Here is a 22,913-nt window from a genome sequence, read left to right as displayed (position 1 = left end):
CGGCCATGCGGATTCGCAATTGCCATTCCTCGCGGAGGAATTGGATCGATGATTGATTGATGATCCATAGCGCGCGATAGTGATTCCGTACAAACCACACGAAAACCTTAATCATAAAAGGGTGAATCTCATTCCTCTTTTTTTTTTCATTCCTTTTCTTCGTTTTCTCTCATTCGCCACCTCTTCCCTTCTTCGTCTTCTTCTCCTACCTTCTTCTCCCCTTTCTCTTTTTCATTCGCAAGGAAGCATGTCCAAGCCTGTTGTCGATTACTCGCTCTATCTAGTCACGGACTCTGGTCTGAACCACCCTTCCAGGACACTTCTCCAATCCATTGAGGACTCGATTCAGGGCGGAGTGACCCTGGTTCAGCTGCGTGAGAAGGAGCTCGACACTGCGGCCTTTACCGAATTGGCGCGCAAGGTGCACGAGGTCACAAGGAAGGTACATTCTAATCATAATGACACAGCAACCCGATGGGCGCGCATACAAGCAGGACTTGCGAACATGGACGGGAGGAACAACTTCTACGGATGATCAACTTCTACGGATGATCAACTTCTCGCGACTTGCTTTTTTTTTTTCTCCCGCCTTCTTGGACATGAACCACAGAGGGGTAGAGCAGAGAAGGGCGAGTCAAGACGGGATATGCAGGAATTTCAAACTCCTGCCGCCAATCTCATCATAGATGAGAGAGAGCGAGCGAGGTGTGAGGATACCAAGGACATTAGGACCGTATTTGTTTGTGTGCGCTTAGTGTAACAGCCGGATCTATTGATTAGGTCCAGACTGTCTGGCCTCTAAAGATATGGGGCTATAATAAGGAGAAACCATGAGAGCGAGGATGATGTAGATGGAAGGAACGTCTAGCAGGAACACGATCATGAAAGAACACTTCTCGACGCAGTTGTTATCCTACTACTTTTTTTTTTTCTCGCGCGAAATGCCATAATGACTCAACAGCCCCCACCTTTTCTTCCACTGGCTTGTCTGTTTTGCAATCGAACCTACGCGACAAATAGTACAATGTCCCGCTGCTGATCAACGATAACATCAATGTAGCCCTGGCCATCGACGCCGAGGGCGTTCACGTCGGTCAGGACGACATTTCCTGTGTCGAAGCACGCAAATTGATCGGCCCCCACAAGATCCTTGGTATCTCAACGGGTACACCTGAGGAGGCGAAAAAGGCCCTTGCGGACGGCGCCGATTACATCGGGATCGGAACCTGTTTCATGACCCAGACGAAGTCTCCCAAGCGCACACTGGGACCCATTGGCGTCCGTACTATCCTGGAGACGGTCCCTGCTGACAGCGACCTCAAGACCGTGGTGATTGGCGGGATCAAACATGACAACACGCGTAGGGTGGTTTCGCACTCTGCAGGTGATAACGGCAGGATTGTGGACGGTGTGGCTGTTGTTACTGGGATCGTGAGCGCTGTGGATGCAAAGGTGGCGTCAGAGCAATTGTTGAAAGAATACAGAGCCGGAAAGGAGGCGGCGAAGAAGCATTTGGAGCGACAGAGTTCGTCCGAGACGGCGACCACGAGTCAGGCGTTCTTGGCGGGACTGCCTCAGTTGCTGACGACGCTTAGGGAAAAGTCGCCGCTGACCCACCATATTTCGAACTTTGTGGTGATGAACGATACGGCGAATGCGACCCTGGCCTTGGGTGGATCACCTATCATGGCGCCCTGTGCTGCAGAGGCCGCCGATCTATCCAAGGTCGTGTCGTCGGTCGTGCTCAACATCGGAACATTGACAGAGTCGTTTGTCGAGTGCATGCTCGAAGCTGGTAAAGAAGCGATCGGAATGAAAAATCAAAGTGCGCCTTTCGTGCTCCTCGTGGTCAGAAAGCATAAAAGGAACCCTGTCTAACGAACAACGGCTCGCTCTCACCCCATCTAGGAAAACACGCAAACGCGCAGTCGAAACCGGTGGTTTTCGATCCTGTCGGAGCGGGCGCGACCACGTTGCGCGAGGACACCACTCGCCGGATCTTGAACGCTGTGCACGTCGATATCATCAAGGGCAATGCTGGCGAGATCTCGACGATCGCCAAGATTGTTGGCTGCAACAGCGAGACCATCGCCATGCGCGGTGTCGACTCTATCGGCAACGGATTCTCCGACCCCCGCACTGTCGTCAAGGCCCTTGCCCGGCGCGAGAGTAAGCATCTCGCTGTTGTTTTTTCTTTGAGACAAAACAAAAGAAAGGAAGGAAAAAAAAAGGATTTTGTCCTCTCATACTGATAGCTACATTTGATTCTGCTCCTATCATCGTTATTCAGAATGCGTTGTCGCTATGACAGGAAAGATTGATTATGTGTCTGACGGTTTCCGCATCGTCGCTATCGAGAACGGCCACGCCTACCAAGGCCGTATCACTGGATCCGGATGTATGGTTGCGTCCTCAATTGCCTCCTTTGCCGCCATCTCTCCTAATGATCATTTGGCTGCCGCCGTTGCTGGGTAAGTTGCTATGAAAGCAAATATACATTGTTTGATTATGTGCAAAAGCTACAACATTCTGGGATCTCTGGCCTAATTTTTTTTTTTTTTTTTTTTACCTGCTTGATTCATACAAGTGTTTTGGCATTGAACCTGGCTGGCGAGCACGCTGGCGCTCGTGACGATGTCCGTGGGCCCGGCACTTTCAGGGCAGCTTTCATCGATGAGATGGCCAATTTGGAGCCGGAGCAGCTGGCATCAGAGGCCAGGATCTCATTCGACTGAGAGAGCCCAATTCTTACATAGCTGCGATGGCTAAAGTTTTGCATAAAGAACGGACTGCTGCGTCGAAGGAACAGAACGTTTATTTTACATATCACTATTGCTCGAGTGATTGAAAACAACGGTCGCGTGCATATCAAATCCCGTTGTACAAGATTGCTCCGCAAAAGTAACGATCCAGATTCTGTTACATTGTGAAAATGAGGTTGAGATCTACGGGGTGACTGGAGCTCAGCTGAGGCTTTTGTGAGTATTTTGTGCGCAAGATATCGCGGATACTGTTTAAAAGCTGGATGTAACTCTGACGAGGATTGGCGCTCAGCCTAAGAAGCCAAAAAAAAAAAAAAAAAAAAAAAAAAAAAAATGACGCATTAATATGTTGTGTGAATGGGTTTTTGTCAAACAAGAGTAAAGCAAGCAGGGACTTACGCTGTAATGAACGAAAAAGTCATGGCCCCAGTCATTCCGAACCCTTGCTCGTTTGTATCGGCGGATGTCTGAGTATCCTTACATCTATATGTTAAATAACACAGAAAATATCAGCGCTCCACGCCCTTTCTGCTGACCCTCGGACTGAATTGCTGGTATTTTGCTTGCAGCTTCAACATACCCACTGAACATAATACAGTCAGCCGGGCTAGCCTTCTTTCTCATGTTCTCCTCTTTCTTCTTTGGGTTCGTGATCCGCTTGCCGATGCCTCCGAAGCTACTCATCACACCTCCGAGATCGCCTCTAAGGTAGGACAGTCCTGCGTTCAGTACTCCACTTCCAACGTCTGACAGTACATTGGTCTCCTTGAGCTGTCCTGTCGTGCTGTAGATAAACGGCAGATCCAATGCAGATCCTGAGTGACAACAATCCATGATAGCCGTCAAGCGACATCCCGGAGGCAGCGGGCGGATCATGATGTCGTGCATCGTATCATCGATGATCGTTCCGGCTCTCTCATGATCCACAGGATAGATCGTCTCATCATATCCGTCGTCTTCGTCGCCGTCCTTGTCCTCGGTCTGACCACCGTGACCGCTGAAATGGAAGAAGAACGAGTCGTTGGGCCGGGCGTCGCGAACGAGCCATTGCATTCCCGCTATGATGTTGGCCTTTGTCGGGATTCGAGTCGGATCTCGCTGATCGTCTGTAAGGGTCACGCAGTCTTCCTCCTTGAATCCGAATTGGCGAATGACGAAGGCCTTGATGTTCTTGACATCGTTGATACAACCCCGAAGCTCGTTTCGTTGGCGGAAATAGTTTATGCCAACAAAGAGGGCGCGTTTGCGGCCCATGCAGTTGGAGAGCTGAAAATTCACAGGATGGGACATACGTGGGTCCTGCGCCATAGCCCATCCCTGAGGCGGTGGCGGTACATTGGAGGGAGCAATCTGACAGAAACAAGTAAAGAGCGTTAGTAAGCGTTTTCTAAAAGGATCCAATTGAATGCGGGCATGGGATCAAACGAATAACGATAGCTTACCATGTGCTGAGGGATATGCTGGGTAGGAGGAGGATATGCAGCAGAAGAGGGAGGCGGCGGTGCACCGTATGGAGGTCGATAGGTTGTTGGAGGCGCGCCATATGGCGGATGCGCTGGTGGGGTATAGTGAGACGCTGCAGGCGGAGCGTATGGAGAGGGTGCAGGGTGGCCATAGGGAGAGGGTGCAGGGGGAGCGTACGATGGGGGCGCATACTGTGGCTGAGGCGGTGGGTAGCCGTAGCCGCCCGGGGGTGGATATTGCCCTCCTGGGTGATAGGGGACCGGTGGAGGCGCCTGGCCCCCAGGCGGAGCATACTGGTGCGGGTACTGCTGGGGAGGGCGGTACTGGCCTGGGTACATTGTGTGCTTGGAGCGGGATGGAGGATGGAGGATGGAGGATGGAGATGGAGCTGGGGAGGAAGAGAAGGAGGATGTGGTAATGAAGCACAACAGAAGGAGAGGAGCACGCAGTGTCTGTCGCGAGGCGGCGATGCCTCCCTCCCCTTTTGAGTTTGTTTTGCCACCGACCTCAAATGAGCTCTGATACGCAGACACCCGCCGCTCTGGCTTCGATTTTGAGCAGCGCATCATTCTTGTTCCTCACAGCCACACCAGGTCAACGCGCTGTCTGTGCATCCCTTTCCCGTCCTCACTCGCCCCGCCTGCTCTGCACCAAAACGCCGCCATCAGCCCCTCTATCCTCCTCTGTGCAGTAGTGCATCTCCGCCATAGCCAGGCCTGTGCTCTACTCCTTCTAGCGATCCTCGTGTGCCTAGCGAGTGCATCTGGGCCTCCACCAACCTCCTTACCGAGGAAATTATGTTCTGTATTTCAACGCTTATTCAATTGATGCTTCCGTGGCTTTTTGAGCTCCCAAGCGATCTTCAGTGTAACCCTGTCAGAAAACCGAAGCGTACAAGAAGATCAAGCTCTACGATACCGGCCCTGCTTTCGTAGATAGCAATAGCGACGGCAAGGTCCTGATCGACTCCGCTGCCGTTCTCGAGTACCTGGGCGAGGCATGGCCTAGTAATAGCACAGCATGCCAGAGATAAAAAAAAGTATTGGCTCAAACCAGCGTATTTCCTCGTTTATGATGTATCCAGTGAAGAAAAAGAGCAGGAGCATTTCTGAAATGAAGAAAGATACAGCAAGACCCTTCCGTTCACATTCCTTCGAAAAGGAGTAGGAAAATCAACATTATTGTTTTTATTTACAAAGTCCAGCTGCTTAGCAATTAGATCAAGTTGCAAGGACAGATCCCACATGGGGTATGGTACATAGCGTGAGCAATGCCGTTAGGTAGGCGAAGATGACTTAATTCTGTTGTCCACCACGACTCCGTTCATCGTGCCCAAGACCACGTCGTGTTCTCTTCATCACAGCTTCAACAGGTTCCCTAATTCCGCTTCCCGAAGCACCAAGTCCAACACCTGGCGACCATCTATCCGATCAAGTAACACCGGGTCAAACTATTAGTACAATAACTTCACGGTGATATCAGGCAGTTGTATCAAATAAAAGTTCAGCTTACCCCATCTTGGCGAGCATGCGATGCCCCATGTTGTCGCTCGAGATAGCTGATGCAGAAGAACCAACAACTGTACCGTCAGTGACCACGAACCCAGGTGGACCTTTCCTGACCCCCTCTCCGTTCCTGCTGTCACCTCCTCTATGAAAGAAGGCCCCATTGCCTCCTTGATAGGCACCAGCACCTCCGCGAAAATGTCCCCCGCGTCCATCATGGAAACGGCCGCCTCGATGGTGGGAACTACCCCTGGGACCACTCCTGGAATCACCCCTGCGGCTACGAGGAGAAGATGGCTGCATGCCTACGGGCCTCTGGTCTCGCGGGAGAAACTTCCACAAGTCAACCGGTTTTTGTGGAGCTGCTGTGTTGACTGTCTTCGAGATGATCGGATGTCCATCGTCTCCGTATCCATCCGTAGATGTCCGTATCTTGTACAATCCCGCGATGATGTAGACCCGACTTCGAACATGTTTGGTCATGCGCGGTAGTCGTCTCGTGCTGGTGCCGGGATCATTGAGCAAGTCCAGGACCATGCTATTTGTGTGTTGTTAAAGGTAATATGTCAGTTCTCGCACGTCTATAAAGCCATGCGGCAATATACTAATGTATAGAGAACTTACTGGTGAATGCGGGAGATGCTGCCGTAATCGAGCTTGTCGATATACTGGGTCTCGATCTCTTCCTCGGTCCATAGCACCTTGGCTTTCTCCCACATGGATTCGGCCAAATATTCCTCGTCCGAATCGACACCACCAAAGTCAGAACCGACGGGCAGTTCGTGCAAAGATGAGCTTATGAATGTCGCCATACTGTCCTCGTTTTCCGAGTCCATGGTGTTCTACAGAGTATGCAAAGGGACAAAATGATGAGTGCAATGGCTCCCTCACTTCAAGTGTATTTTCAGCTTGGGAGATCTCGATTACCTGCAAATAGTCCTCCAATGCCGCTGCGTCATCGTCTTCCTCGTCATCATCCTCACTATCGCTCAACAGGATGGTCCCATCGTGATCCGTTTTTTCTTTGACTTTCTGACGCCGCCGTCGGTTTTTTTTCCTGTTCCTCTCCTGCTTTTGAACCGTCCTTCCTTGCTTTGGTGGCTGATCTTCGTGTTCTAATGTGAGATCGATGTAGTCTGACTGGAGCAAACTTTTGGGTAGCACATCTGGTGTCGTATCCAGAACCCACAGCGAAGACTGGTTGTTGTCGGCACTCGATGGCACTCCAGAGGCCGCTTCAACGGGAAACTTCGCAGGCGTAGTATCGATGACCCATGGCAAGAGTTCCGGCTCTGCCGTTTTTGATAAAGCCCTTCCAGACCCGATTCCTCCGTGTCCGTTGGTACTTGTGAGCTCACAGATTTCTGGACCATGTCGGTCATAATAGTCTTGACTCGCTTGGCTGTATGTGTGAACATTGGGGCAGATGGTGACATAGTATCTGAATACTTTTTCGGTTGTGCGATCACCGCCTCCGTACCGCCATTATCTAGCTTGCCTGAACGCTTCTTGGATTGTCTGATCATTCCTGCCATATCCTCAACCTGCTTTCCTGAGCTTGCTGTGGATTGTCTAAGCATTTCCCTTCCCTTTGGATCGCGGTCCAATTTGTCCGAATCGCAATTAGCGCTAGGGGACTTTGAAGTGTCCGCTTCCTTATCCTGATCAAGAGGAATATTACTGACATGGTTCCTCACGTTGCTGGTGAAGTCCGACGACGACGCATAGTACGCTAATGCTCCACCCCAGCCTTCCATGGGAACATTCGATTCTGTCATAGGTAATTGCTGAAGATGCTGTGGTTGTGCTGCGGAGCTGGTTTTATTGCTGTGCCTTGGATCCTGGTCCTTTTTGTCCCATTCGAATGTCTGCCACAGAGGATCTTCCACGCAGTCGTCAATCTCATCTATCAGCAGCATTTAAACAGGATTTCAATTAGCTGCAAGTGGCTGCGGATAATAAAAGGGGATTCTTATTCGTCGTTATGGATGTACCTGAAGCGAGTCCTTCGTCTGAATCGCCCTGGTATGGATTGGCAGCCCTGTATGAATGATAACCCCTGCGATTTGCGCCACCGCCTTGTGGTCCTCCTCCGCCTCGTCCACCCCGGCCCTTATGCCCTCTTCCTCCCCTTCTCCCGCGCTGTGAACCGCGGTGCGAGGTGCCATTGCTTACGTTTCCTCGCTTCGACATTTCTGTGGGCCGTTGGACGTTACAGGAGAGAAAATGTGTCTTTGTTCTGAAAAAGCAGCCAGAGAATTTATTTTGAAAAGCCGGCATTGTTGACGAAAAATGTCCCGTGATGCGAAATATGATGAGTTCCCTTAAACAGACGCCCTAGTAAGATGTGCAACACACGCAGCAGATAGTGGTTTGCCCTGTTCCGACTAGACACCATCCCATATACTAACACCTACATGTTTTTCTCGACAATTGTACATCCAGATACAACGTTTGGCTGAAATTCACATGACTGACAACGACGGCGATGTTACCTTGAGCCGTGAACCCTTTGGTGAGGGCATACGCGACAACGAAGACCACGACGACCACGAATTGGATTACGAAAACGACCTTGTCGGTATCGATGGGGATGAGGATGATGATGGTGGCACACCTACTCGCGACGACGCCCCTGAGGCCAGTCCTGCCGATATCGAAAGGATAGAAAAAAGAAGAGTGCACCTTGAGTCGAGCCTTCAAGAGCATGTTCGAGACGCCGTGAGAGATTCCCTGTTCTCTGATCCGCACATTATAGAAACTGCCCATGCGTGTGGGATCCCAGAGGATCGGGTATTTACGCAAGGTAAGCGAAACCGACTAGTATTCTACCTCAAGGCTAGCTTTTCCGCAGACTGGAAGTGGATATATCGTCCACTACAAACACGCTATGACATACCAGGAGAAACTTACCGCATCGAATACAATTACCAGCACATACACACTCTGGGCGACAAAGGCAACATTGTCACTCAGCAAAAGTCCTTGGCCATGAAAGAAAGAATTAAAGCTATGGTTATGAGGGGAATGTCGACCTCCGCTATTGTGAACCAGTTAACGATCGACTATGCAAGGTTCACTCGTTTAATGGAGGGTGGCGACAACCAACAGCTCTCCGGGGACGACATCACCTACGACGACGTCTATAACCTCCTGTATGCGTTGACTGCCAAACAAATGAGAAAGGATGACGACCCACTCATTTCTGCTCGGCTTTGGATGGAGGACCTTGAGAACCAAATTTACTTCACCTATTACGATCGGGGACACGGCCTCTACCATGGATTTTCATCGCCATGGCAGCTGAATGAGCTGCGGAAGTGGGGAGATGTTTTCTGTTTTGACGGGACTCACCATGCTTGTGGGTAAGTCTTCCTGTAATGTTGCCAATTACCTTTGTCACCAACATTTACAAATCTTATGGATAAAGAACGTGCCGCACCCAAGTGTGGAGGTTCTGGATGCTTTGACAAAGGACACATGAGCTGCGCGACACCTTTATTCCAGTTGTATCTTCCCATGGCCGTAGTAACAAGCATGCACGGCAATGTTGAATGAAATAAAATGCCTGTTATTGCCATTTCGATTGAGTCAAGTTGCTCACTCAGCTCCAAACCCATAACGAGCCATTAAGGCATGTAAATAGTTATAATATCGACTGGAAAAGAATGGGGCGATTGCGAACGAGTTCAGAGGAGATAGGCTCTCAATTGACCTACCATTGGCTTTTAACGCGTCGTCCAGTTGCAGGCAGTTCACAGCTGGGCCAATTGAGTTGGACTCGGATGTGATGTGCGGCAAGGAGAAGTGTGTGCCTGTGTGATGTGGATATGGGGATATGGCATGCGTGGGCGGTGTTAGTGGGCGAGCATGTACCATCCTGGATGTTTTTTCTCGTTGTCTCTTTCACCATCCCCCTCTTCCTCACTCTGTCTGTTACTCTCTGTATGCATGCAGGAGAGCTCAAGTGCAACTATGTCTAGGAGTTTACTTGTCTACTTAGACGCGTCGTTTTGCAACTTTTGGATCTTAAGCTATTAAGGTCAGCAGGGGCATGATAGCCGACAATTTCCATCCAATGAAAGAGAGGATGCCATTGATATTGATCAGGGCAATTTCCACAATATTGCTCTTGGCAGTTCAGGTCATGTTGTTTGCCTTACTGGTTTTGTTTGTGCGCACAGCGGGTTTTGTTTACCACACAACGCGTTTCCACATCGTCAGGGGGTTGGATGAACAAACAGACTCTTCTCTCTCTTTCACACGCACAGCACAACTTATACCCTCTCTCGCTCACTCACCCACTCTCTCTCTCTCACACACACACAATACATATACCCATCCCCAAATACACCTATACGCCTCGAGGAAAGCTATATATGCAAATGTCCTAGGACTAGCATGTCAGAGCATATTTCCTACTTGCCATTACTAAAACTCTCCCATACTAAAATTCTCCCATACCACACCCCTACTTGTAGTAACCATGGGCGTAGTGGGGCTGTGGAGCGCCTTGAAAAAGAAAAAGTTCGAGCCTGGTATCGCGATAGCAGACTACAGCAAGCCAAAGGTTACATATCACCTGGATCTGTTCGCCTGTCTCTTTGTGCAATTCGGTCGGCCTTTTGCACATACGAGGACACAGAGAAGGCGCATGAAGCCATCCAGTAAGCGCTACTGAGACTCTTCCCCAGTCCAAACAATATTACCATCTATCTGGATGGGCGTCAAGCCTTAGAGAAGAGGGCGACTCACCTCAAGCGTCTAAAGATTGCCAAAGATGTTTTGCTGAAAGCAAGAAAGTCCTACTCGTCTATCGAGAAACACATCGACGGCAGGCAGGACAAGCGGCCATCCAAACAGAAGAAAAAGGAGTTTGTTAAGGCCTTTCAAAAGACAATGACTTTGACCTACGAGGACAGGCAGGAGTTGCAACAATTCCTAGTTTCCAAGGGTTGGAGGGTGAAGGTTTCTCCATTCGAGGCAGACGTGGATATTGCAAATTGGTGCCGCACAGGTGACATTGTTGTTTCAGGAGACAGCGACATGTTGATCTATCCAACTGTGGAAACTGTCTGGAGACCCATCTCTCGGGGCCGGTTCTTGGTCTACGATCTTTTCGAAGTTGGCAAGTACTTGGAAATTGGACACTCTGGACTCACGGTGCTCGGTATCGTGTCCAACAATGACTACAGCAAGGATATCTTTGGTCTTGGAGCCATATCGAACTTGGCAGTGATAAGGGACATTCCTTGGTCTGGTAAGGATGAATATCACGTCTAGTTATTGGAGCTGAAGTGTGACAAGTCCTTCTAATCCCGCCTCTTTTTTTAAAAAAAAAATTGTAGGTGACATTCGTGATATGGTCCAGAAGTACTTGGACCATGATGATGTCGCGCACTTAAACCAAAAAAACACGGACTTTGAAGCTCCACTCAGAGTCTTTGTTGATAGGAAGCAGACGCAATCTGACGACGTCACGCGAGACGATAATCTGTACAAGGGTTTCAAGAGCTTGCCGGCAATGGCGAAAGCAGCTGCGGGTATCGAAACAAGTTCTGAAAAGGTACATACATAGTAGCTTTTATTCCTACATCACTGTACCACAATGATACCGCGTTTGTGTGCATTTGTATTAACAAGTTGTCAATGTTCTTTGATCTTGCTAAACGCCAAAAGGACTATGGATGACCATCCCATCCGGCACAAGAGGCATCAAACGTTCAACAAGTTCCGAGCCGTCGAACCTTCCGAGGCACAAGCGAAGTGCAAGGCGAAGAGCATCATGGAAAGTCTGCGGTCATTTGCTTGGAAGCCAGATAAGCCCCATCAACCCCAACAACCTCGATACCAGTACAAGACCATGCCACAGAACCCAAACGTGTTACTCCTACGGAGATAGGGGCCTTTGTTCAGTTGAGCCAAAAGACGTACAGGACGGTAACCAAGGAAAAGGCGAAAGAACAGGAAATGGAAGAAACGAAAGAGGTTGCCAAGAATGCGGCTGCGGAGGATGAAAAAAAGACCACTGAGCAGAAAGAGGAAGCGACGCGGTCAGACCGAGATGTTGCTAAGCGAGCTCATATGAAGCTTCATCCGTTAAGGCCTCTCCATGTCGGTTCGCTGAGACGAAACATCATGCTCGCCCACGCCGCCAGTTCCCCTGCTCGAGGCGCCAATATCACAACGAAGCCTCAAAGGATCACTAACATCATATGCAGAATTGCCGATTTTTGGAACAATGGGAAGCGGGATGCGCAATTTGCGTTACTGGATCTTCTGTCTAAGAGTTCGAGCGATGATGATGGCAAGAATCTCAGAAAAAAGCTCATCAACCTATTCAAGGATAAGTGCGTACGCAGGAAGACAGCCATCACGCTGGAGGGGTTTTTGAAAACTCTTCTGTCCCAATTCTGTAGCTTCCTCAAGAGGTTAGCATTTACTGGCGTGGCCAAACTAGCACGAGAGGTGCTCGACATGTACAAAGCCAAGCACGCTCAAACCGTGCGACCCGAAAGTTGGATGGCCACTTCTAATTTTCTTGCACCACTGGCCCATGAAATGGCAAAGGACTTTACCATGCTCTGGGAGTCGCAGAACGAACAAATGATCAAACAGGTAATACTTGCTTCCTCTTTTTTTCTTTCTTCCTCCTCTCTTCCTCCTTGAACGCTTGTTAATCTACCTGTCTTGTCATTTGCATCTTCATTGCAAAGCTCAAGAAGCTCTATGGAGGCGATGGACGTTTCTTCGATGAGAGGACACTTCCCAAGGAGAGTCTTCTTGTCCGATTTCCGCACCTTCGAGAACTGGTGGATGTAGCCAAACGTCCAGTTGCAGTCCCTATCTCGCCGATCCGCCATGGTTTCATAACTATAACGGAGCGAGAGTTGTTCTACTCTATCCACGATAGCTACCGCGAGGACGTTTAAGGAGTTTTAAAAATGGACTCAACCAAGAAGTACAAACTGAGCGAACTTGAGGCTACTTTTGCAAGAATGGCGCCCGGCGGGTTCCTTTGCAACCTAATATGTCCCCTCAATAGGAAAAAGGGCTACTTCTCCAAGATCGAGGTCATCAAACCTGAGCCCAAAGACCACGTGTACCAATACACAAAGCGGTACGTACTCACAGGCACGTTCCAGACGGACGGACTCCAGCTGCGGTTGCTAGCCTGCGACACGCGTGTCACAAAGGGGTACAAGCCCTCAAATCCCGTTCCTGGCCGAGTTGACCCCAAGATGGGAACCGATCGGTGGTTGAAAGAGATTAGGAACGAGTTCTCTGGATCGACAAAGGAACTCCAGGACACGTTTGGCAGGCAATTTTTTTTTTTTTTTTTTGAAGGTAGTCTCTTCAAGGACTAGAATATCAAACACTCATTCTATAGTTCCCTTTGTGTAGTGACGGTAGGGATGTCTGCATTGGTGGCATTGACCTGGGCCAGGTGGTCACAGCAGACGTCAGTGTTTTTATCCCTGATCCCCCCTTGGCGGATGGAACACTACCTTGGCCACCGACAGGGAAGTATCGCACTCTCAATATCAAGCAAAAGGCCTTGATGCAGCCTCAGTTCAAGTATCGCAGAGCTATCGAAGGGCGCAAGATCGACGAGATCCATGATGCCGAGAGTTCACTATTGCCGAGAAGAGGCATTCTTGATGAGGACGTTCGGTTGTTCTTGAACTCAATAGATAAAAACAGACAGGTGTTGAACGAGTACTACAACCAATCGTTCCGGCATCGTCGCAATACTTGGGATCTGAAAAAGGCGAGGGATGCAGAGGACCGAATCGCTATCGAGGCTATTATCAAATTGGTAAAAGAAGACAACCAGAAGAAAGCCATTCCAGCCAACAAGGTGCTGTGGGTTGTGGGTCTCGGCAAGTTCGGCACCTCATCCGGGTTGACTTCACTGCACGGCACATTCAGCGCAAAGTTGATTTCAGCGGTAAGAGCATTGATATAACGCTGTGTTTTGTGGCCCTATTGACAGGCAAACACAATCTAATCGAGTCTCAAATTATCCTGTCCTTATAGTTCAGGACCAGGGGTCATGCGGTGGTCGGTATCAACGAATACTACACGTCGTAAAAGTGTCCGTTCAATGGCCCTGTTGGTCCAAGCAGAAAATACGACCATGGATTTGTTGGACGGGTGAATATGCGTAGCATGTATTGTTTAGCCTGCCAGATGCCTTTCCACCGCGACAGCATGGCTGCACAAAACATGGTGCGAGCTGCCCAGTATAGGCTTTTCAAGGGTATACGACCTGCTGAACTTCAGCCTTTGGACTCCAACGGCCAGCCGATATGGTCCTAGCGACTCAATCATCAGCGGGTTTAACTGTTTTTATATGACGTATCGGTATTAAGCTAATCATGCATTTTTATTTATTTTATTTGGGGAACATAAGGACACTTGAATATGACTAATTGCTTGGGATATTGCGCGAGATGTCATGACAAGAAACGCTAGTTATTGTGAATCGTGATGGATGGAAGGTGTACAAAGAAAGGATTCATTGCGAGAACAAGCATGCTGGAGACATCCTTTTGAATAGAGTTCGTGCTTTGCCCAAGGAACTGGAGACCGTGCGAACCAATGTATCGTTGCCAAACCGCGAACCAATAGCATACTCCAGTTCAATCCAGCTTCTATCACAGAAAAGCTATCGTCAGACTGCTGTTTATTTGAGTATTTCTGCAGGGAATCTGTATCAAAATCTGAGATTGTCTAGTCTGCTTTACAGAATCAGACACGACGACCATGAGGATTGATCTTGTTTGGGATCTGGAGCATGGAACAAAATTCTGCTGTTTGAGGATTCAAAAATGGCCTGACTATTAACACAAAAAAGCAAAAATAAGAAAAAGTGCATCAGTACATATCAGTTGCAGCGCAAACATCCTAAAAAACAAAAGTCAAAAGGGTATCATGCAAAAAAAAAACGTACGCGCTTCGGTCTTCTGTTGCGGACCCATGGTTCGCACTGGATCGTGCGCCGGTGCAGTCTGCTGAAAGTTGTCAGGGATCGCAAGGCCTCGCTTCAACGTGATGTTATTTCTGACCCACTCCCGGTTGACAGCCAATTCGCTAACAAAGGTTATAAATACGAATGAGATAAGAACCATTGACTAATGTAATGCAAGGCTTGAAATAAGAAAAAGATAAAGAAGGTAACTTACTGATGCAGGCGCGCTCCTTGAGGAAGGCGATTTTGTTTGTGGGTAAGGCTCAAGAACGAATCCAGTGTCCGAACAATGGCAAGCCATTCTTCGTCATACATGAACTCTCTAGGACCGTTGATATTCGGAAACTCCATAATTTCGAGGAATTTCTTGTTCGGAAGACACTTGTCTAGCGACAGGAACGTTGTGCTCGTAGGGTAAGGCTTTGGTTTTGCGTCCATAGGACCCTGCTGTGGCGGCGCTGTCTGTGCTGTGCCTGATGCAGAGCCACCTCCAGTTTCGCCTTCACTCTCGTCGTCCATCTCGATATAAATTTCTTCCGGGTTCGAAACAGTGGCCACTGCAGTCGTCTGTGCCTCGGCCTTCTCATTCACACCCCTGCTCTGTGACTCTTGTTCCTCATCTTCGTCATCCAGTTCAATCTGAATCTCGTCTGGATTCTTGACAGCCTCCATAGTAGTCGACGGCGCCGATTGAATACAGGCATCCTCTTCGTCGCTCAACTCGATATCGATTGCATCAGGGTTCATAATCACAGAAGGCTGTACTGCTGGGTGTTCTTGCAGTGTAGGTTGCGCCTGCGATGCTTCTTGCTGGGCTTTGGCTTGGTCTTTCCATTCAACGAACGCTTGGAAGCGTACATGCAAATGGGCAGCAAACCAATATTCGGGTTTGACTGCTTTGAGAATCTCCTCATGTGCCGGGCTTCCTAGAGTGTTGCTCTGAACCTAGTAGTGTATCCAACTTTAAACGATTACAATCAAGCGAACAATGTCCTGTTTTCAACAAGAATGTCCAATGAAGACCCTGTATGGTTCCTTATTACCTCTCCCAAGAACCAACTCTTCCTTCGAAGCAGACCCTGTGTGTCTCCGTATTGTTCGATTCCACGGGGCCAGTCGTGCGACAGGAAGACATCCATGGGCTCTTTGACTTGCAACATCTTGTACGTATCATACTGACGAACATGATATATGCTCCTCTTGTTGTTGTCATTGTATGGTGAGACCTCGTAGTGTCCTACTTGATGGTGGTGGTGGTTGTAGATTCCTGACATCCCGCCGATCCTGAGTCCGCCAAAGTTGATCACGCCTCCAAACCCGAGAAAATAAATGCCTGGGCAGACCCATCCTCCATGATACCTGCGTTATTCAGTCAAAAGATCAGATGCAATATCGTATCAGTTTTTTTTTCTGATCCATGATACTATCCATTCGACTGGAACATCATTTCAAAGGATGCCTGATCCAAATAGCAACCTACAGCTCCCACATATAGTTGCTCGCCTCATGGTTGCCGCCAATAAACACTGTCGGAATTGGCACCTTGGTTTCCCCGGAGTAGTACTTGTTAAAAGTTCCCAAGCGCAGATACTTTCGTGGACATGCCATCGCCTCTAGATCGGCTTCATTTCGTATGGCCTAATATCAACAGTAGAGATTCGAGGTTAGTTCCACAGTGCCAGGTATCGGTGCCACTGTTATAGCTCATACACGCCCGTATACACAATAAGAGAACATCGACACACCTGAAAGTCTCCGCAGATCAGCAGCAGGTCCACTTTATAGCCATTTTGCCTCTCACGAGTCGCAATTTCTCTATAGATATTGTCCAATTCGCCATGGCAACAGCCCTCTATTGCGATCTACTCAAGAACACAATTTTCGGCATTAGTCCATGTCACTTGCATTCTGCGAGTATGTTCTGACATGAATGCGGATGCAGCGACTGCGCCTTACTCTCATCGTTTACTTTCTGTGCGGTGTAATAGGGAAAGAATGTTGTTCTGGACTAACCGTCCTTCACTTGGATGTGACGTTGTTGTGCCTGACCAAATTGCGGCTCGTCTGGCCCAATGCCGAACATCAACGCGCGCCTTAAAAGCATAAAGGATTACTTTGTTTATTTACGATAGATGTTCAGTTGACCTTCCTTCAACAAGTGCCTGTTTCCGCGGACTATTTTTGCATCCAATGTTCTCGGCTCTGTCTGTTCACAAGGATTTATCCGCTCTTCTTGAAGTCAAACAAGGATCGAAGGGATGACATCTGGCAAGATTTCCCAAGGAACTCATGCTGATATATTAAAGGAAAGAGAGATTAATATGTATCCGACGACGATTGTGAACCTGACATATTCTGAAGACAGCTTCTGCTTACCTCCAGTAACTCCAGCGATGTAGCACGACTCTTGACATCGACACACAAGCAGACCGCCAAAAAGTTCTTCAGCTCCGAACTGAGAGTTTCTGGCTTCTTGAGCGTCGGGGTGCCGTTCGTAGCAATCAAGTACAAAGCCTTGAGAGGTTCCTCATCCAGGTATGGTGGCTCCTGCTCAATCATCTCAATTGCCATGATACCCAATGACCAAATATCGACCTTGGCGCCGTATTCTTTCTGCTTCACGACCTCAGGTGCCATCCAATACGGAGTTCCGACCATGGTAGCGCGCTTGTTCTTTTGGTCCGTTAGCTTGGCACAGAAACCGAAATCGGCTATATAAAGCGATTAATAATAGTATGCTTCGGTCAGAAAACGACACTCTTATTACATATCGAGAATCACGAAGAGCTCCTGTCATAGAAATGCCGCACTTACTGATCTTGACATGTCCATAAGAATCCATGAGAACATTATCGGACTTGATATCTCTATGAATAATGTTCTGGCTGTGCAGATGCTGAAGACCCTTGCAAGTCTATAGACATACAACGATAGCGATTGAAAACAAAATATCAATGACCGCTCCCCTTCCTGATTCCTGACAAGCAGCAGGCGTGAAGATGTACAACTCACCTCTAAACAGATGCAAGCAATCTGAGATTCTGACAACTTATTATTGTCGATAACATCTGTCAAAGCGCCGCCCTCCATGTATTCCATGACGACCCAAAGCTCTTGGCCCTTGACCAAGAAAGAGTCCAAGTAATTGACAATATTGGGGTTGGTAGATTCCTTCATGACCAAAATCTCGTTGACGACCAACTCCTTTCTAGGCTGAAGAGACAGATCCATCTGTTTGATGGCAACCTTGCTGTTTGTTGTGAGATGCTTGGCAACATAGACTGATCCAGAAGCACTAGTTGTTAAGGAAGAAGTGTTAATAGCGCCGTTTTGATAGATCTATGGCAGGCAGTCATAAGAAAGAGAGCGCCAGCTGCTTACCCCTGACCAACTTTCTTGATCTTGCTGTACAATGTGCTGGGATCACCCGACGAAACAACGCTCCTCAACTTCTCCATCACCTCAGCCTCCGTCATGGTCGAGATACGGCGCTCGACAACCACTTTGGGTGCGCTGTCGCCATTCAACGCAGCAGCGGCATCGGCCACTGCAGGTCTGGGTGCAATGGGTGGTTTGACGCCAGTCTCGTGAGAAGTGCCGGGATATTTGACAGCAATGGGCGCAGTGTTGCTACGAGGAGGAGGCCCGTATGGACCAGGTGGTCGTGTGCCAGAGGGCGAAGACGATGGGGATGGCTGCTGGTGAACTGGCGGATGATACGGCTGGTTATTGTACTTGTGAGAGTGCGAGTTGGAGAATTGATGGTTGGGTGCGCGTGGTGACTGTGCAATTGCAGGAGAAACAAGGCGATGGTTAGGACCTTATGTCGTAACAAACCATTTGGTACAAGAATTCGTGGGTTCCATCTTACAGTAGGGGAAGGAGGGGCATAATCGGGGCGGTGACCCTGCGGTGGTCTGGGCGCAACATTTGGTCTTTGACCTGCCTGCTGGTTTCCCTATTCAGATATTTAATCTTTGGTTAGCAAGCACAATGGCAATTATAACAAAGACAATCATATACACAACAAGCACATACCCTGTCATCATAGAGGCCGAGGCTGGACATCCTCTGAGTCACTGGAAGGATGTCAACACTCTGTGAACGCTCCGGAATTGAAGGTCGAAGCTGGTCATCTGGCCGATCAGGACGCTCTGGGCGTTGTGGGCGTTCCGGGCGTTCCGGACGATTGCTCGAAGGGGGTGAAGGTGACTGTCGGGGTATGAGGTTCGCCCATCGATCGCCCTCAGAGTCGCTGGGGATGAGGGGAAGGTTGCTGGGAACCAATGATGGTGTGCCGTACTCTTGTTCATTGCGCTTTGTTTGATCCGTATAGAACTCCAAGACCTCCAACACTGCCTGTGGATTATTGGCGTAATCCTCCTTAGTGATGGCGGATCCGGTGAGCAGTTTTGTCCACGTATCGGGTAAGCCCTGTTATTGAAATGACCGATATGAGGCAGGAAAGAGGGTCAGTATTGCACGCGGCTGATTGCGGTGCAGATAGTCAATCTGCCCTTCCCAGCTGTAAGCTTTGTCCATACCGTGAAATTGCCAGTGTTGGGGTCGAATCCCACATGGACCTTGTGCACAAAGTTAGTGGGGTTTGAGACACCCATGAGAGGCGATCTTGAGTAGATCTCATGCATCCACGAATATAGCTCCTCGTCGTTCTTACACGAGAGAAAGTAGCTCCTGTCCTTTGTCACTAGCTCGAAGCAATAGGCCTTCAGATCCGTACGGGTCACAGCGGTGATGTCCTTGAGGAAAATCAACACGACGGCCTGGGGGGTAGACTAGAGATTACGAAAGCAAACAAGACGGATATCCAATGTTGCCATGACACTAGGGTTAGCCGTCGCCATCTCTACGAACATATACTTTTCAGAATGTAGCCATTGCACAGACACAGTGAACAGGACATGACACACAGGCACTCTTTAGCTTTAAGCATCTTCGCATTTCTTTTCTTTCTCTGCTGTTGTGTCAGGGTGATACCATCCCAGTTCGTAAAAAAAAAAAGTGTAGGGTCGAACAGTGGCAAAATTGAGGCGAGGGACGATAAATCCAACGGGCTGACTCTGATAAGTGACCGAGGAGTTGGTGTGGTCGAGACTCGGGCACCATCCATCTTGACATCGTGCCAGAGGACGCCTTGAAACCACAATTGACCACAGTGTGGCTACTTTGCTCCTTTTGCTCTGTTCCTTGAGTGTGGGTAGCTGCCACTCCTTGAGAATCAGAATATGCGCCCGTTCCTGTCGTTCCTGAATCAACTGACGTCCGACCTTACGGCGGACTAATACAGAGAAAGCGTTGTTACTGACCTCGTTTCTGTGAAAACTCAGGGTGAGCTCGCGAAGGGTCATGTATCTCTTGGACCAGATAAAGGCCTTGAGGCCCTCTTCCTTGACTGAGATATAACCATGCTTCAAGACTCCCGAAGCGTTGGTAGGGGTCTGGTCCCGGACAGATTGGATGGGTGTCAACTCCCTGTATTTGGAGAGAGGGTTCGAGTTGTCGTCGCCAAACATAGCCATGGCTAGTAAATAGTAGTGCTGTTTTCAAACAAAGAAGGGAGCGAGACGACCAATGTGAAGAAAGTAAGGAAAACTGGAGAGACCAAACAAGAAAGAATAGCAAAAAGGATGGGGAGGAGGACACACAGAGGAAGCTGATGGGTGGAATGAGATCTCGATGGTGAGGGGCGAGTGAAGAAGAGCGAGACTAAAGAAAGAAAAGAAGAGAAAAAGGAAAAAAAAAAAAAAAAAAAAAAAAAAAGGCCGAGATGATGAGAGTCGGCTTACACTTCCCTTCACTTCACCTTTCCCTTCACCTTTCCCTTCACTTCACTCAGTTCCTGTTGACTTGCGGTAGCACACTGACCTGCACTAAGCTCGCTTACTTTTAACTTGTCGCAGCTAATCTTATTTGTCTCTGTTTTTGTTGTCGTTTCCTTGGTTACTGGAACTGGTTGTGCGGCGGACCAGCACACCTTCTCAAACGCCCCCTCCCGGATGGTGCCCTTTTATTAAAACCCTGCTCCACGTCCTCGCCACCGATGTACATGCACATCAATGTTGCCTGCACGTTTGCACGAGCCGCAGATAATGCGGGCGGAAATCCAGACCTTGCATGTCCATTGGGCTCCAATTCAGTTTGAAATAAAATACCAAAGCCATGCGAACGCCACGCTCTCTGCTCATTTTTTCCAGCTTACATAGTCTATCTCTTTCGCGCCGCGCGTGCTCACTCTACTCCAGCGTTGTGAAATAAAGGGAGCGGAAACCACTGAAATCCAGAGTATTCAAGCCGTGTAATTTTCTCTCTAGTTGCAAGCTGGATGCTTCTGACATATTAATTTCCCTAAATGCACTATCTCCAAATGTTCTCCCTTGTTTGCTGAGCACTTTGTACCAGTTTCATCTCCTCTCGAGTTCAAACATCTAGCTCCTCTGAATCACTTACATACACTCTAGCTCATACAACATGATTCCCGTAACGAACCCGCCGATGACAGCAGGGGAGTTTTTGGAGGAATACATCGAGAGTAGGTACCCCATCCCATATTTGTCCAACCTTTTCGCAAGCATAGCGGGTAGTACTCGTCTGCTGAAAAACGTATGATATAAGCCACTCTTTCGCTGACGGCCTTGCGCCCATTGAATTTCCATTCCGCCTGGCTAATAGGTCTCGAGAACTTGCCGTCGGAGGTGCAGCAGGGACTTCAGGAGCTGCGAATGGCCGATGAGAAGTATTTCGGTATGACTACCGTCTGCTTGCGTTGGAAACTCATCAGGTCTATCTTGCTTAACACAGTGCATTGACAAGCAACGTTCGATTATTATTTTTCGAATTATAGAACTCCGGGAGAGCTACCGCACCCATTGGAAGAAATATATCAAGTTGGCCAAGCGATCTAGCATACCGGTTGGAGATGATCCCAACCTCGTAGCAGCACGTCTGAGTATTGAGGTGCCGTCTTGCTGGAAGAAGTTTGAATATCTAATTGTCGAAACCCAGGATCTCTTATATCTTATTAACACCTCTGCAACAAATGACTTTCAACACTGATAGAAAGAGTACTGCACAGCTATCCGGAAGGTGGACCAAAAGATTGACCTCAGTGCGAAGCTCTACGAATTGGTGAGACATCGTTCTGGACCTTCAGGCTTCAGGATCAGGACCTGTGTTGCTATTTTTCAACGAATTTCGCTGCGGACAAAACCGTCTATTGCAATATCACTCATCAACATGTCTGTTTTGTCATTATCGTCATAGATCAACCGTCAAATCGTGCGTTTGGACGAGGAAACGCAGCGTTTGGGAATCGATCTTCAGGATGCTGGTGAATTGAAGAAAGGTAGATAACCTCCTCGTTTTTTCACCCTTTACAGTGCTTCTTTACTCGCTCGCAGATCTAGTCTTTAATCGTCTTCTTATCCCATTTACATGATTTACAAAACCAAAAGCAGCCCATCTGGATGCCCCTTCAGTCAGCAGAGGTACTTTGAAGATGTCTGTTTCTCTTCCCTTTGACATCTATCCTCCCTTCCCGCTCTATTGGATTGATTCCCTCCCTCAAGAGACCTCAAATGTCCCAGGCGTATCACCCCGCTATTGTTCATTTTTTTTTTTCAGGTCCGTCTAACCATCTTCATTACCTTGATTACCTTTTTCCATCTGTCGTTATAGATCGCAAGAGCCAAAAAGGCCCTATCTCTGCACCGAGGAGCAGCCCCAATGGCCGAAAACGCGGCAGTGGCGCCATTGCGATGGAAATCGACCCCAACGAACCGCTGTACTGCTTCTGCCAGCAGGTCTCGTTTGGCGACATGGTTGGCTGCGACAACGATTCGTGTGACAAGGAATGGTTCCATTATGGATGTGTCGGCTTGACGGAGCCCCCAATTGGAAAGTGGTACTGCGCAACTTGTCTTGCCAACATGAAGACCACTCGAAAGTAGTGAAATATCCCAGCTCGTGTCGTCTTTAAGATGTGTCATCGTACAACCTCCTTCATTGTATCATCGAGCACAATGCAAAGGCTGTCGTATCCTCGCTGTCTTTCTTAAATACAGTCTGTACAATTTCTATATAATAAACATCAACAATGAAAGCGCTTTCAAAAACACCCCGTGTCTTGTCAACTTTAAGATTGCTTTATTTATGAAGTAGATATGAAGTAAATGCCATGTCTTTGTAGTC

At 48.6% G+C, this 22,913-nt stretch overlaps 8 protein-coding genes across 8 annotated transcripts; 4 read left to right on the top strand and 4 right to left on the bottom strand.

Moving 5' to 3' along the window:
- Positions 1 to 96: 96 nt before the first annotated feature.
- On the top strand, positions 97 to 2,828 carry BC939DRAFT_459842 (TMP-TENI-domain-containing protein). The gene is made up of 5 exons (XM_051556779.1): positions 97 to 442; positions 1,021 to 1,795; positions 1,909 to 2,169; positions 2,291 to 2,471; positions 2,588 to 2,828. The coding sequence occupies exons 1-5, from the start codon at positions 248 to 250 to the stop codon at positions 2,733 to 2,735; spliced, it is 1,560 nt and encodes a 519-aa protein (XP_051409514.1). The 5' UTR covers positions 97 to 247; the 3' UTR covers positions 2,736 to 2,828.
- Position 2,829: 1 nt separating this feature from the next.
- BC939DRAFT_254438 (peptidase C14, caspase domain-containing protein) lies at positions 2,830 to 4,156 on the bottom strand. The gene is made up of 3 exons (XM_051551023.1): positions 3,343 to 4,156; positions 3,162 to 3,245; positions 2,830 to 3,055 (listed from the first exon to the last, which is right to left on the bottom strand). The coding sequence occupies exons 1-3, from the start codon at positions 4,068 to 4,070 to the stop codon at positions 2,920 to 2,922; spliced, it is 948 nt and encodes a 315-aa protein (XP_051409513.1). The 5' UTR covers positions 4,071 to 4,156; the 3' UTR covers positions 2,830 to 2,919.
- Positions 4,157 to 5,399: 1,243 nt separating this feature from the next.
- BC939DRAFT_459837 (uncharacterized protein) lies at positions 5,400 to 7,954 on the bottom strand. The gene is made up of 6 exons (XM_051556778.1): positions 7,726 to 7,954; positions 7,090 to 7,637; positions 6,659 to 7,021; positions 6,356 to 6,573; positions 5,739 to 6,269; positions 5,400 to 5,648 (listed from the first exon to the last, which is right to left on the bottom strand). Exons 1-6 carry the CDS (start codon positions 7,922 to 7,924, stop codon positions 5,522 to 5,524), a joined length of 1,986 nt encoding a protein of 661 aa, XP_051409512.1. The 5' UTR covers positions 7,925 to 7,954; the 3' UTR covers positions 5,400 to 5,521.
- A 246-nt stretch (positions 7,955 to 8,200) lies between these two features.
- Positions 8,201 to 9,100, top strand: BC939DRAFT_479492 (uncharacterized protein; the record flags this gene model as incomplete). The annotated part of the gene is made up of 2 exons (XM_051558856.1): positions 8,201 to 8,537; positions 8,634 to 9,100. The coding sequence occupies 2 exons, from the start codon at positions 8,201 to 8,203 to the stop codon at positions 9,098 to 9,100; spliced, it is 804 nt and encodes a 267-aa protein (XP_051409511.1).
- Positions 9,101 to 13,060: 3,960 nt separating this feature from the next.
- On the top strand, positions 13,061 to 14,133 carry BC939DRAFT_459833 (uncharacterized protein). The gene is given in 5 exon segments (XM_051556777.1): positions 13,061 to 13,083; positions 13,095 to 13,550; positions 13,593 to 13,682; positions 13,772 to 13,795; positions 13,829 to 14,133. The coding sequence occupies 4 exon segments, from the start codon at positions 13,293 to 13,295 to the stop codon at positions 14,051 to 14,053; spliced, it is 597 nt and encodes a 198-aa protein (XP_051409510.1). The 5' UTR covers positions 13,061 to 13,083; positions 13,095 to 13,292; the 3' UTR covers positions 14,054 to 14,133.
- A 352-nt stretch (positions 14,134 to 14,485) lies between these two features.
- Positions 14,486 to 16,633, bottom strand: BC939DRAFT_484744 (lariat debranching enzyme, C-terminal domain-containing protein; the record flags this gene model as incomplete). Its single annotated transcript, XM_051559268.1, is given in 8 exon segments — positions 14,486 to 14,574; positions 14,688 to 14,827; positions 14,920 to 15,172; positions 15,194 to 15,650; positions 15,749 to 16,064; positions 16,186 to 16,343; positions 16,451 to 16,567; positions 16,580 to 16,633. 8 exon segments carry the CDS (start codon positions 16,631 to 16,633, stop codon positions 14,486 to 14,488), a joined length of 1,584 nt encoding a protein of 527 aa, XP_051409509.1.
- A 283-nt stretch (positions 16,634 to 16,916) lies between these two features.
- Positions 16,917 to 19,502, bottom strand: BC939DRAFT_254279 (kinase-like domain-containing protein). The gene is made up of 7 exons (XM_051551021.1): positions 19,250 to 19,502; positions 18,744 to 19,139; positions 18,577 to 18,663; positions 18,087 to 18,487; positions 17,718 to 18,000; positions 17,520 to 17,619; positions 16,917 to 17,416 (listed from the first exon to the last, which is right to left on the bottom strand). The coding sequence occupies exons 1-7, from the start codon at positions 19,352 to 19,354 to the stop codon at positions 17,022 to 17,024; spliced, it is 1,767 nt and encodes a 588-aa protein (XP_051409508.1). The 5' UTR covers positions 19,355 to 19,502; the 3' UTR covers positions 16,917 to 17,021.
- A 1,418-nt stretch (positions 19,503 to 20,920) lies between these two features.
- On the top strand, positions 20,921 to 22,828 carry BC939DRAFT_459822 (uncharacterized protein). Its single transcript, XM_051556776.1, has 7 exons — positions 20,921 to 21,255; positions 21,396 to 21,467; positions 21,568 to 21,680; positions 21,783 to 21,851; positions 21,987 to 22,068; positions 22,181 to 22,210; positions 22,401 to 22,828. The coding sequence occupies exons 1-7, from the start codon at positions 21,195 to 21,197 to the stop codon at positions 22,670 to 22,672; spliced, it is 699 nt and encodes a 232-aa protein (XP_051409507.1). The 5' UTR covers positions 20,921 to 21,194; the 3' UTR covers positions 22,673 to 22,828.
- Positions 22,829 to 22,913: the final 85 nt, after the last annotated feature.

Source organism: Gamsiella multidivaricata (genome assembly GCF_025024155.1).
Source record: "Gamsiella multidivaricata strain RSA 2152 chromosome Unknown BC939scaffold_59, whole genome shotgun sequence".
Taxonomy (NCBI): Eukaryota; Fungi; Mortierellomycota; class Mortierellomycetes; order Mortierellales; family Mortierellaceae; genus Gamsiella; species Gamsiella multidivaricata.
Note: the sequence above shows the minus strand (reverse complement) of the source record. Positions and strands in the feature narration are given on the sequence as shown.